The 13,238-nt window shown below is 49.2% G+C and overlaps 1 protein-coding gene across 1 annotated transcript; it reads right to left on the bottom strand.

Moving 5' to 3' along the window:
* Positions 1-5,452: 5,452 nt before the first annotated feature.
* PRDM13 (PR/SET domain 13) lies at positions 5,453-12,915 on the bottom strand (the record flags this gene model as incomplete). Its single annotated transcript, XM_079716920.1, has 4 exons — positions 12,724-12,915; positions 11,060-11,191; positions 10,649-10,769; positions 5,453-7,206 (listed from the first exon to the last, which is right to left on the bottom strand). Exons 1-4 carry the CDS (start codon positions 12,865-12,867, stop codon positions 5,453-5,455), a joined length of 2,151 nt encoding a protein of 716 aa, XP_079573046.1. The 5' UTR covers positions 12,868-12,915.
* Between the last annotated feature and the right edge of the window lie 323 nt (positions 12,916-13,238).

Raw genomic sequence — 13,238 nt, 5'->3', positions numbered from 1 at the left:
CACAGCCAAGCATTTCAAAAATTAGTGACAACAGACGAAGAACATTTTTCTTCCCGTTCACGTAACCACCATGAACCATTTGAACCAGTGTCTGAATTTTAAATGGAAAGATGGATTAATAAGGAGCTTGAAGAAATTTCTCTTTATCAAAAGTGTGAAAGTCCTTTACTGAAATTGTTGAGAGTTTATCGGGGCTAGAAGTGAACCAAGGGGATAGCGAGTGCCCTGCAAAAAGATGCGAATGCTTATGAAAGGGCATCTCCCCTTATCTCGTTCGTTGATGTCTTCGAAATAAAACCACAAAGAGTTGCTAGAGGTTTGTAAATACTATTAGAGAGCTCACTGTGTGTCAGGCTTGATTCTAAAAGGAGTTTAACTGAATTAACTCATTCAGTCTTCACAACTACCTTATGGCTCATTTCAACCTGTTTTACAGATGAGGAAACTGAGAAAGATTGGCCCAAGATGCCAAGCAAGTGAGAGGAGAAGGCAAGCCTAGAACCCACGTCTGGATGATTTATCCAGGTTAGCAAAACATTTTCATGTCTGAATTAACTAGACCTAAGCAATCTAGAGTCTTTCACTTCTAAAAGGTATGAATTCTCCTATTTATATATATATATATATATATATATATATATATTTACATCTTTATTGGAGTATAATTGCTTTACAATGGTGTGCTAGTTTCTGCTTTATAACAAAGTGAATCAGTTATACATATACATATGTTCCCATGTCTCTTCCCTCTTGCGTCTCCCTCCCTCCCACCTCTCTAGGTGGTCACAAAGCACCGAGCTGATCTCCCTGTGCTATGCGGCTGCTTCCCACTAGCTATCTATTTTACGTTTGGTAGTGTATATATGTCCATGCCTCTCTCTCCCTTTGTCACAGCTTACCCTTCCCCCTCCCCATATCCTCAAGTCCGTTCTCAAGTAGGTCTGTATCTGTATTCCTGTTTTTACCCCTAGGTTCTTCATGACATTTTTTTTCTTAAATTCCATATATATGTGTTAGCATACGGTATTTGTCTTTCTCTTTCTGACTTACTTCACTCTGTATGACGGACTCTAGGTCTATCCACCTCATTAGAAATAGCTCAATTTCGTTTCTTTTTATGGCTGAGTAATATTCCATTGTATATATGTGCCACATCTTCTTTATCCATTCATCCAATGATGGACACTTAGGTTGTTTCCATCTCAGGGCTATTGTAAATAGAGCTGCAATGAACATTGTGGTACATGACTGAATTATGGTTTTCTCAGGGTATAATCCCAGTAGTGGGATTGCTGGGTCATATGGTAGTTCTATTTGTAGTTTTTTAAGGAACCTCCATACTGTTCTCCGTAGTGGCTGTACCAATTCACATTCCCACCAGCAGTGCAAGAGTGTTCCCTTTTCTCCACACCCTCTCCAGCATTTATTGTTTCTAGATTTTTTGATGATGGCCATTCTGACTGGTGTGAGATGATATCTCATTGTAGTTTTCATTTGCATTTCTCTAATGATTAATGATGTTCAGCATCCTTTCATGTGTTTGTTGGCAATCTGTATATCTTCTTTGGAGAAATGTCTATTTAGGTCTTCTGCCCATTTTTGGATTGGGTTGTTTGTTTTTTTGTTATTGAGCTGCATGAGCTGCTTATAAATTTTGGAGATTAATCCTTTGTCAGTTGCTTCATTTGCAAATATTTTCTCCCATTCTGAGGGTTGTCTTTTGGTCTTGTTTATGGTTTCCTTTGCTGTGCAAAAGCTTTGAAGTTTCGAATTCTCCTATTTTTTAAAAAACCTTTTGGGACTTCCTTGGTGGTGCAGTGGTTAAGAATCCGCCTGCCAATGCAGGGGACATGGGTTCGATCCCTGGTCCGGGAAGATCCCACATGCCACGGAGCAACTAAGCCCATGCACATAGCTACTGAGCCTGCGCTCTAGAGCCTGCGAGCTACAACTACTGAATCCCGCGCACCGAGTCGGTGCTCCGAAACAATAGAAGCCACCGCTTGCTGCAACTAGAGAGAGCCCGCGCGCAGAAACGAAGACCCAACGCAGTCTAAAATAATTTTTTTTAAATCTTTTGTTACAAAATATTCAGTTAAAATCTCAGGAACTTCCAGTGGCTTTAGTGTAACCTTCACAGTTAGCTGCGGATATCAGGATGAGAAGGATTGAGGGTTAGGGGCTGGGAGTGGAGAGAAAGGGATAGGAGACTGAAGGAAGTGACCTGAGAAACATTGTCCACTGAACCACTTAAAATAAGTAATATTGTTACTGATTGTATATCACTGACTTGATTTCATCATTAAAATAAATAATCGCATTAATTATGTATGATAGTGTGCACACCCACGGACAAATATAGAGGTTATCTGAGGCAACCTATGGAGAATTATGAATGATCTACGATTGAGAGCCTTTTAAATCTGTATTCAATTTTCATTTTTATATTGGAATTTATTCTAATAACATAGTAGATATCAATTATAAAGGGGAAAACAGAAGGCTGGAGTTGTTTTGTTAAATATTTACCAATTTTAAATGTATTTCCCTTCCGAACTATTTTTAAATTATTTCTTTAAAGGCTATTTTCACACAAAACAAGTTATAGGACTGAGTACTGAGCTAAGAAATGGGAGAAGGAAACATGACTTTTATAGCCGTTAAAACTTCCTGTGTTTCAAATCTGGGCAGCCTTTCTCACTTTCCTTGAGGACTTACATGATCTGATTTCAGAAAAGTTTTCCAATATTTCTCTGTAAGTGTGGATTTGGTTTTAAGCTTTGCTTCAAAGGGCAGGACCATAATACTACGTAGGCAGTGATAAGCCCTGGGCTCCTGGAGCCCAGGCTGAACTGGCAGATGCTTGGGTTCACTTCCAATTCTGTGTGGCAAGGCCATCACTAAACCTTGTTCCTCTGCAGAGAAGAAAGAATTGCAAATAGCATAAGGATCAATGGTAGTATCATTGTCACCATATGTAAATGTTAATCCACACATAGATTTTGTTTCTCTTTGGGCTTTCTTTTTTTTACAAAGCAAAACATTTTCAGGTCAGCTGACACTAAAAAGCCTATAATTCCCAGCATAAGTTTTCCCATAGAAGAAATCTTTTTGGCTGATCACCGCCCATAGAATTTAGATGCCCTTCATCTCCCACCCATGCCTCCTGCTGCGATGGGTTAGAGAAAGTCCCTGCCTGCCACCCAGTGACTGAGGCCGTGTTCCCAAATGGAAGACAGCAGGTTGGAGACTGCCACAGTACTCAGAATGCAGAAAATAAAGGACATTTTTAACTGAGTTAAATCGTCAGGGTCATATCCAAGACCCTTTGGTGACCCACTAGACACTTCCCACCAACCTCTGGGAAGAGCGCTGCAGACCTGGGCTGTTAGGGTACCCACCCTTAGCTGAGGAGTGTGACTTGTCCTCCTCTTCCTAGTAACTACAGTGAAACCCCAGAGAGCATGTGGGGAGAGAGAATGGGAGGTAGAGGAGGTGTTTTCCAATTTTAGCCCACAAAATTATATTCTTTGTGATATCCTTCCATTAGTTAGCATTAATTTTTTTTTGTTTTGCGGTACACGGGCCTCTCACTGTTGTGGCCTCTCCCGTTGTGGAGCATAGGCTCCGGACACGCAGGCTCAGCGGCCATGGCTCACGGGCCCAGCTGCTCCGCGGCATGTGGGATCCTCCCGGACCGGGGCACGAACCCGTGTCCCCTGCATCGGCAGGCAGACTCTCAACAAGTGCGCCACCAGGGAAGCCCAGCATTAATTTTTTATACCCATAAATAAAGTCACTGCTTCTAACTTTGCCTTCCAATTATGGTCCTCCCAGTAGTGACCTTGAAGAGTATACTTTCTCTTCTGTAAAATGGGACCCATTCAGACAGCAGGAGATTGTTGAAAGGTGTACATGGGAGGCGGGGGACCTACATAAAGCAGGTAGATCAGCACCTCCAACAAAATAGATCCTCCTTTAGTATTTGTTGAACGAATATTAAAGTGTACAAATCATAAAAGCACTATTCAAGTTTCCTTTTTCTTTCTTCCCATGGGAAGTTCTGTCAAAGTGTACGTAACAAGAAATAGTGATTCTACAGTTCCACAGTTCTTTTTGATGAGAAATATTGTGTGTGGGTGTGTTTTTCCTTGAAGTTCATTAGCTTTTTTCCATAAAGATGAAAACACTTAGCATGATTAACAATGGTTTCAGAAAACAATTGTTTTGCCTGCTAGCTGGGAGCCTGTGAAATGTACGTATTAAAAATTGTATATTTTCCTATTACAACAGTACTTAAAATTTATTTAATGAATAATCAAAGTATTCAAGTATCCTCTAATTTATTGTATTATGGAGTCTCCTTGAAAACCATTTTCAAATTTAAAAAGATCTGCTGAAATTGCTAAGTGAACAAACTCTCATTATCTTTATTTTTATTAAAGATTGCACAAACTGGAACCAAGATGAAAATACTGAATCCACTGTACATCATTCATTATAAAACAACATACATCACATTTGTACTCTACCAAATAGGACATTTTCTTTAAAATTATATATTGCGTGCTCTTAGATTCATGCTTTAGATATTTTACATTTGTCACTATTCTCTTATATATAATTGCAACTTGACCAATTTGTACACCTGCTACCACTATATCTCCAATGCAGCGAGGCGCAGTCTTTGACACGAAAACAGATGAAATGGAAACAAGTGTATGGATGTCACATCTACCGAATTGCGACTACTGTTTTGCCTATGCAGTGAAATGCTAATGTAAAATACATACACAAAACGTGGTTTCAAAAGGCACAATTTTCTCCACAAAAAAGAACAATTTAAAAATACGTGGCGGTTGGGCTTCCCTGGTGGCGCAGTGGTTGAGAGTCTGCCTGCCGATGCAGGGGACACGGGTTCGTGCCCCGGTCCGGGAAAATCCCACATGCCGCGGAGCGGCTAGGCCCGTGAGCCATGGCTGCTGAGCCTGCGCGTCCGGAGCCTATGCTCCACAACGGGAGAGGCCACAATAGTGAGAGGCCCGTGTACCGCAAAAAAAAAAACAAAAACAAAAACATGGCGGTTAAATTCGGCACCCTCGAGGGCGCTGTGGCTTCACATTAATGTGATCCTAAACCTCGAGAGCAGACCGCCTGGCTTGGGGGGTGACGGAGCCTATCCGCGGAGTCCAGGAGCCTGGAGCGCGCTGGGACCCGCGGCCCTCGGGATGCTCGGAAGGCAAGATTTCTTTAAGCCACCTCGAAACCTTTGCTCAGAGTTTCAGCATCGGACCAGCGATTTCTCACCGTTCCAAATGCGGCGCCCGACCAAAACAATACCGGTTTTGTGCGCTGGGCCCTTCTCACCACCAGCAGTTCCTCTTCTCCCAGAGCAGAAGCCCCTCTTCTCTCTGTCTACGGCCCCACACTCCCCGCTTCTCGGGAAGACTCGTTACGAGTCGCGCTCGCCACCGCCCCCGGCCTCAGGGTCGCTCTGGTCGTCGGTGAAGCAGACGTCCACGTCGCTGTCGTTGTCGCTCTTGGGCTCCCCCGGCTCCGGGGGGTAGTCAGGCTCCGCGCCCGGGCCGTCGGCCGCCTTGGCCAGCAGGTTCTGGCCGGGGTGGCGGGACTTGACGTGGCGCTCCAGGTCCCGGCGGCGCACCAGCACCTTGCCGCAGAACTCGCAGCGGTAGGGCGTGTTGCCCTCGGCGTGCAGCCGGATATGCTTGTTGAGATTGCTGGGGTCGCCGAAGGGCCGCAGGCACACTTTGCACTTGAGCGGCTTGTAGCCCGTGTGCGTCCGCATGTGGATCTTGAGCCCGTACTTGCGCGAATACAGCTTGCCGCAGTAGAGGCACAGGTGGCCCGTCTTGGGCTTGCCCGTGCCGCCGCCCCCGCTGCCGCAACCCCCAGCGCCACCCGCCGCCACGACGGCCGCGGGCAACGTTCCCGCGTCCAGGCGGCCGCGGCCTTTCCCGGCCGCCATCTCCGACAGTTGCTGCGTGTGCATGGCGATCTCTCGGTCGATGCTAGCCAGGGAGCCCAGCTCGGCCGGGCTCAGAGCGGTCGCCGCCGCCGCCGCCGCCGCCGCCGCCGCGGGCCCACTGAAATAAGAGAGGGACTCCGGATACTTGAGCAGCCCGCCGAAGTGCAGTTTGAGCGGGTAATAAGTGGCAGCGGCCGGTGAGCCGTAGAGTAGCTCCCCGTTGTAGACGGTAAAGGCCGGCATGACGGCGGGCAGGTGGCTGCACTCGCCACCCGGGTAGCCTTTGAGGCCGCCCGCGTCGAGGGCGGGCAGCACGCAGCGCTCAAGGGGCAGCCCGGCCGCCGGGGGCAACTGCGCGTAACGCGCTCCCGGCAGCTCGGCGGCTGCGGGAGGGGCGCGCTCCACGTGCTTGAAGGCGGACGCTTCTTCTGGGGGCCCGGGGAGCAAAGGGAAGCCGCGCAGAGCCCCGGAGCAGGGCAGGCCAGGAGGAGGCGGCGGGTCCCCCGCGAGCAGACACTTGGGGTGGTGGTGGTGGTGATGGTGCGCGTGGTGGTGATGGTGGTGGCCCGCTTCGCCCGCCGCCGGGTTCTCCCCGCTTCCCGGGCGTCCGCCCGCCCGGCCCCCGCCCAGCAGCCTGCTTAAGGCCAGGCTGGCCCCAGGTTTGCCGCCGCCCTCCTCCCGGTAGGGGTCGCAGTGCGCGGCCGCGGCTGCCCTGGCCAAGCCAGCGGGCTTGAAAGCCGAGCGCACGCCAGGATAGAAAGTCAAGCCGCCGCCTCCCTCTGGGGAACCGCCTACGATGCCGAGGAAGTGGCCGTGTCCCCGGGCGGCACCACTCATGTCCAGGATGCGCTCCGGCTGCTCCTTGCCCTTCTTGGACGGCCCCCACTTGGCCAGGGGGGGCGAGGTGGCCGAGGGCGCGGAGGAGGCCTCGCGCTTGATGCTCTCCCGCGCTCCGCAAGCCTGGAGGGCCGGCGGGACCTGCGGGTGGGCCCGAAGAGTGCCCGCCGGGGCGGCCGCAGCGAAGTCTGGCGCCGGGGCTTTCGGGGAGAGGCGAAGGCCATCCGCGGCCGGGGCAGCGCCTTGGCGAGCCGTGTGCTCGTGGTGCAGGTAGGCGCGGCCCCCGGCGCTGCTGAGCACACAGTGGAAACGTAGGTGCGCCTTAAGGCTGTTGGGGTACCTAAACGTCCTCCAGCAGTACCAGCAAATGTAGCGCTCCTCCCCTGGGCGAGAAAAAGTGAAAAAGCGACCCGGTGAGAAGCAAGCAAGCGAGAGAGAAAGAAAGCGCCAGCGCGCCCAAGGCAAAGCCCAGGTTTTGACCAGCAGTATGGGAAGAAGCAGGAATATTCTTGGATTCCGGCGAATAAGTGAGTTCGGTAGCCCCATTGTAGCGAGGACTCCGAGAAGCCCCAAACGGCCAACTTTGTCACCATCTCCATCCAATGAGACTACTCAGGGGCCGAGAGGGGTGACCTGGGCCTTTCCAACGAAGACTTCCTCCGGGCCATGCGAGCAAATCTTCCTTGGGAGGGCAGCGCTCAGGCAGGCTGGCCAGGGAAGAGCCGAGAGCAGCTGTTGCTTTAAATCAAGTGTTTGGGGCTGTGCTGGGCCTGGGCCCATCTGTTGGCGTTTGCAGAATAGGTGGCGTATGTCAAGGAGTTTGGGTAAACTGAACAAAGGCCAATCTAATGGTCGTGAGCGCCTCATTACCAGGCGAGACAATGTCCTGTATGTATGGGCCATATGTAATCATTCCTTTTCATAGGACAATGTCTTTTATGTCCACTACCCACCCTCCCCACCCCCTCCCAGCCTTAAACACTTTGCCTGAGGTTTTCCTGGAGCGTGACCAACTGAAGGACCACATAGGGACTATGATTTGCTATTCTTCAAAATTATTTGTATCTTTATTTCCTCTTTAACCCCGTTTAATTTGATGGGAGAAAAGAAAAAGTCTTATGTCCCGATATTCTAAAAACAGAAGGATGATGTTGCATTATCTTGTCAGTTGTTCCACCTGGTAATTAATTAACTCCTAGATAGCTGCACAAATCCAAGCTCAGTAAAGTCCTTGGAAAATATATATGGTGTATGTATGTGTGTGTGTGTGTGTGAATAATATACTCAGCTTTTGATAAGTGCACCATTTTATATCAGGGACTATATACATGCTTTTGGCATCAAACCTTTTTTGTGTGTTTAATATTATTAACATTAGTTGTTTTTAAATTTTGCTAGGGTCTATGAACACAATCAAAAGACACATGTATGAAACAGATTTTGATCACACGATAGAAGTTAATTTTCACTCAAAAAGGTCATGTTACACCCCTACAGAGAACAGCGAGCTTGCAATTGGATGTCTTTTTAAATGTTGTGGTTGATCGATAATACTGAAGGGAAGAATGTCTATGTGAAAGAAGTTAGTTGAGCCACAAGGAAGTATCCAAAGTAAATGTCAGTTTCATTAAACGTAATGGGAAAGTTAAATTTTTCCTCCTTGCACACAAGTAGCTTAAACTTCTAAAACATTACTACAGAAACAACAATGGGGGGAATTTTCAGATATTCCTCCCTTCATGTATTTTGCTTCTGAATTTGTATAAAGCAAGTAGTCCTCCCAGATAACTAAGGTGGAAGTTCAAGTAAGGAGCAGATTATTCCAGCTGAAGCCAAGGTAGAGCAGAACGAAAAAGAAGAGAAGAGGATTTGCCTATGTGCCCTATCCTAATTATTTATGGAAGACTTAAATAAAAATCAATTCAATATTTCTGTTGTATTGAACAGCCATGTAAAATAAATCTTCATAAAAAGAGAGAGAGAAGAGAATTCCTGAGTTCTCCTGGTGGGTGTGTTGATTTAATATCTTAAGTAACCTTCTTTCTGCTAAGTTCAGAACCTCCCTCTCATCACGCCTTTTTAAAGAGGGCTGCCCTAGAGTGACTCAGCTCAATGCAAAGCCAAGTAAGCTTTGTTCCTAAAACAAAGAGTCAGTATTTTTGTTAATCTTACTATGGAATTGAAACCCACTGGGGTTAGTCAATATTGGAAGAATAGCAGCCATCCCTACTTATTTCTTCCTCTTTTCAAGGTTTAAGCAAATGTATGTTTTCTGTTTCACTGTGTTTGTTTTTATCCTAATGAACTGACATGTTCTCTGGATTCTGAAATCCAACCTATGCCAAAAGTACCAAACACACTTCATAAGTGATTTTGCCTCCTCTCCCGGGTGTAACTCTAAGGTGGTCAAGATTTCAAGCGCCTCAAAGCTGTGGAAGTCAGGGTTCAAAGTAACCCACACATTCCCCAAAAGGAAAATGGTGTCTCTTTTGATATCTGTGACCATATGATGTTTATAGGCTCTATTGACTGAAATGAAAACATGAGGGCCACCACTCAAAAAAGTTGCTTTTGTACTATTTGAGAGTGTCTAAAGAAGGGTGTTCTGTGCAAAAATTCCTGGCCCCCAAAGGCCAGGAGTCCTTGGAATTGTTCTATAGTGGCAGATTTGAGAGTTTTCCACTATGGGGCTTTTGTCATGTTTCCCTTTTACTGGAAGAAGTTGACAAGAGGATGTAATGTGATGCAAGGAACAAACTAAGATAACTTTTATGAATACTGTACATACAGATCTACCCACAAAATCAATAGAATTAGTTTACAGAAGACAGTGACACTCTGAAGTGAAGTGATTCATCATTTTGGATTAACTTCATTCTCTTATTCATTAATTGTTTCTTAAGTCCCACACTGGTATTAAGATCTCTAACTCTATTTCTAAAGGAATGAGATTGAGCAGGAAATTCAGGAGAATGTGTTAAAATAGTTCACGGCATCCATGATGTTGACTTTAAATATAACTGTGTCTTTAGGAGAAATTACAAACAAAAACAACTGGCAAAGAACAAAGAAAGTCATGGAAGTGTTGTGCAATAACAAGGAGTCTCAAGATCTTAACTATTTTAGCACCTCCCAGCCTTTTTCCACAGGAAGTGTTCCTCAGTGTTCTAGGGAAGATTTGAAAATGTTTTTCTCTTTAGTTACTGCACCTTAATTTGCATAAATCCGCTCTTGGCTTTGGAAGGGGTCAAATAAATCTGAGAAGAAACTGGCCCAGTTTCGATTTAAGTAGTGAGAGGGAAATGAATAAATACCATTTAAATGGAAGGACCTCAGTACCTGCCAACTGACCAGCTGTAAGTACCGTAATGCTTCTAAAATGCTGTAGAAATACATTACTTTCCTCCAAACCAGTGAAGAGATGCCCCTCGCCTTCAAAAGCATTCCAGGTTTGAGTTACACTTTTTGGAGCTCATAAGGTGGTTACCCTAATACTACGTTAAAGCATCTTTATTGATTCTTAAGTGAGTAAATACCTGTCTCTTTGGGTATGCAATCAGAAAGGATGACCCGCATGAAATTCACGAAGAGTATTTTTTCCCTGCCATCGAGAGCCATATTATTATGGTCTGTTTTTATCATTTACTGTTGATTTAAAGGAGGTAGTGATGACGTCGCCTCTGCCCACTCCGACAGGGAGTATGAATTCAGTTTTACAAAGCGCAGGAAAAAGGCCCTTCAAGTCTAGGGACGGGCCCAAAGATCGGAGGAGGGCTGGACTCTCGCCTACCCGCGCTGACCCGAAGGCTTTCTCAGAGGCGGTACCTTTCTCGTCATGCGTCGGAGTTGCAGTCGTGGGGATGTCAAACCACTGCGCCAAGGAGTTGGAATACCACACGGTCAGCTCCTCCCCTGGCTGGACGTCTCGCAGCGCTCGGTAGAAGATCTGGGACGCAAGGAACAGGACAGCTTGCTGTCATTTCCTGGGTAATCGGTCAAAAAACAACTGAGAGGAAAGGCTGCATTCCGCGCCCTGACTCTGTGCGACGCTGGGAAAACTATTGGACCTCTCTGAACCTCAATTCCCTCATTCTTCAAACCGGGAAAATAATAGTATCTACCTTATAGGGTTGTTGGGACGTTTAAATGAGACCTTTAGCTAAAGTGCTTTGCTCTTATTATCAGTGACAGTTTGGTAGATAGAAATGGCAGTGGGGGGGGGGAAGCCCACAGTACCTGTCCTCCGGGTAAGTCTGCAATGGCTTCGAGAGTCTGTTCCTGGGGGTTCCTGGCTGCCCGGATTAACCCTATCCACTCCAGGGGGGAGCCCCCCGACTCGTCCACCAGCTCCCCTCTCACCATTCGCACCTGCAACACAAGTAGTGGTCGTTCTCCCCCGTGCCGCGGGCAGGCCCACAACCCAGCGGGCAAGTGTATCCTCCACCCCCAGCCGACTCAGGAAAATGGTTGTGCTCATGTTGGCCAGACTGCTGTGGGCTGCTGGGAGGAGAGTAAGTCCTTAGGACCCTTGCTTGGGGGAGGGAGGAAGAGGGGAGGCTGGCTAATATAACAGTCCCCCCCCGCCGACCCCGCCCGTCTTGTCCCACTTTGACAGCACGAGGAGTGAAAGCATCCTGCCCGAGTGCCTGGGCACATCTCGTGCCAAGACGTCTCCCACCCCCGCCCCAGCTCTCCGTCTCGCTGTTCTAAGAGTAGCCCCGATACCGGGCTAGAGACGTTTCTAAGTCAGTCCCAGAACGCAGGGTGTCCCGCGCCTCTTCTCTTGCCTCCGCATTCCAGCGGCACCGCACCAAAACGCGGAGGTGCCCGCGAGCCCCGCGGCGAAACTGTCTGAACAAAGCGGCTGCGCGCTGGCCGGCCATTTAAAAGCAATTAAAGCGCGTTTAAAGAAGATGGGGCGGTGCACGGCGAGCCCGGCTATACTACTCTGGGGAAGAGGATGATTGCGTGAGGAGCCAGATGCGGGTCCCGTCGACCGGGCCCGGAGCAATTCCTTACAAGAAAGCTGTAGTCTAAGGTCCTCTTCCCAGTCACCCCTGCCCACGCCACAGGACTCCTGCCTTCATTCCCGGTGGCAGTTGGCCGACCTTCGCCCGCTGAGACGCCTCGGGGCGGGCGGGGGCCTGTTAGAGCCTCTTTCTGGTCGGGGTTCGCGACGCTGTTCGGGAAGTCGGTGCGGGCGGGTTGGCCCTGACGCCTCCCAACTGCGATTCTGGCCCCTCCGAGCCCGGCTGCAGGCGCTCAGCCCCGGTGCCCCTCGCGGGTGGGCGCTCCTCGTCCTCGGAGTCTGCGTCAGAGCCACCACCTGGCGCACCCTCTCTCCATTCACCCCGAACCCGCAAGCAGACACCCGCGGAAGGAAACACCTGGGGAGGTTCTAGGAACTGAGAGTATCCAAGGATAAATTTTTCGGAGACGATGAGATCAAATTATTTGAAGGCAAATTTAAGCCTCATATTAGCTCATTGAAGGGCAGAAGGTAAGAAAAGTCCTCAGCGCCTGTGAGTTGTATAAAAGAGAAAAGGTACATTTGCCAAGAGAGGAGAGATGCGGCGGGAGGAGGGGGGCGCCTCTGCGAAGAACACCCCAGCGCTCCGGGGAAATCGGGGGTTCCGAGTGGTCCCGGCACGTAAAGAGCCCCACGCACCCCACCCGGGGGCTGTCCCCTCTCAGCCACGTCCTCTCCCCTAGCCCGGCCCACGTCCAGCTCTCGGCTAGTGCTACTTGTGGGAAATGATCGGAGTCCCCTTCCAACTGGCAGAATTGGCAGGTAACGACTCAGTCACCCCTTTCCTCCCCTGGCCCTATCCACCCCTTTCCTGGAGGGGATAAGGGAAGGCGAACGAACGGCAGGGGGCGGAGGTCGGAATGGCTAATACCTTTTTCTTGGGCCCAGGTTCCCTGCGGTCTGACAGGTACTTGCCCAGCTTGAAGGTTCCAGGCACCGGCCCGAGGCGCAGGCCGGCCGGGATGCAGCAATCGGCACTCACGCTGGTGGCCGGAGCGCGAACGGCTCCGTGCATTGCTGCCGCCGCCGCCAGGCAGGCGCTCGGGCGCACTGGGTCCTCGGCAGGGCGCGAGCGACAGAGCCTGAGCGGCGCGCTAGCTAGCGAGCCGCGCCCCGACGTGCGTTCTCCGCCCTCGGAGTGACGCGGCCGGGCAGGCACTTCGCCTTTTCAATCTGGGCGGGCGCCTTTTGGCACCGCTAGCGCAAGGGCGCGGAGTTTGGTGAGAGAGTTGCGCTTCAGAGCAGCTGCAGAGTCCCACCCGAGAGGGTCACATGGAATGGTTCCCTCAGCCCCCTGCATAATCGAGGCCTCTGAATGGCTGGCGCACAATGGTCCAGGCGACCTTCCCATTCCTAAAAATCCAATTTGTCAAGGGCGAAGAAAAG

This window comes from Hyperoodon ampullatus (assembly GCF_949752795.1).
Source record: "Hyperoodon ampullatus genome assembly, chromosome: 12".
Taxonomy (NCBI): domain Eukaryota; kingdom Metazoa; phylum Chordata; class Mammalia; order Artiodactyla; family Ziphiidae; genus Hyperoodon; species Hyperoodon ampullatus.
The sequence above is the reverse complement of the archived record's forward strand: the minus strand, read 5'-3'. Positions and strand labels throughout refer to the sequence as shown.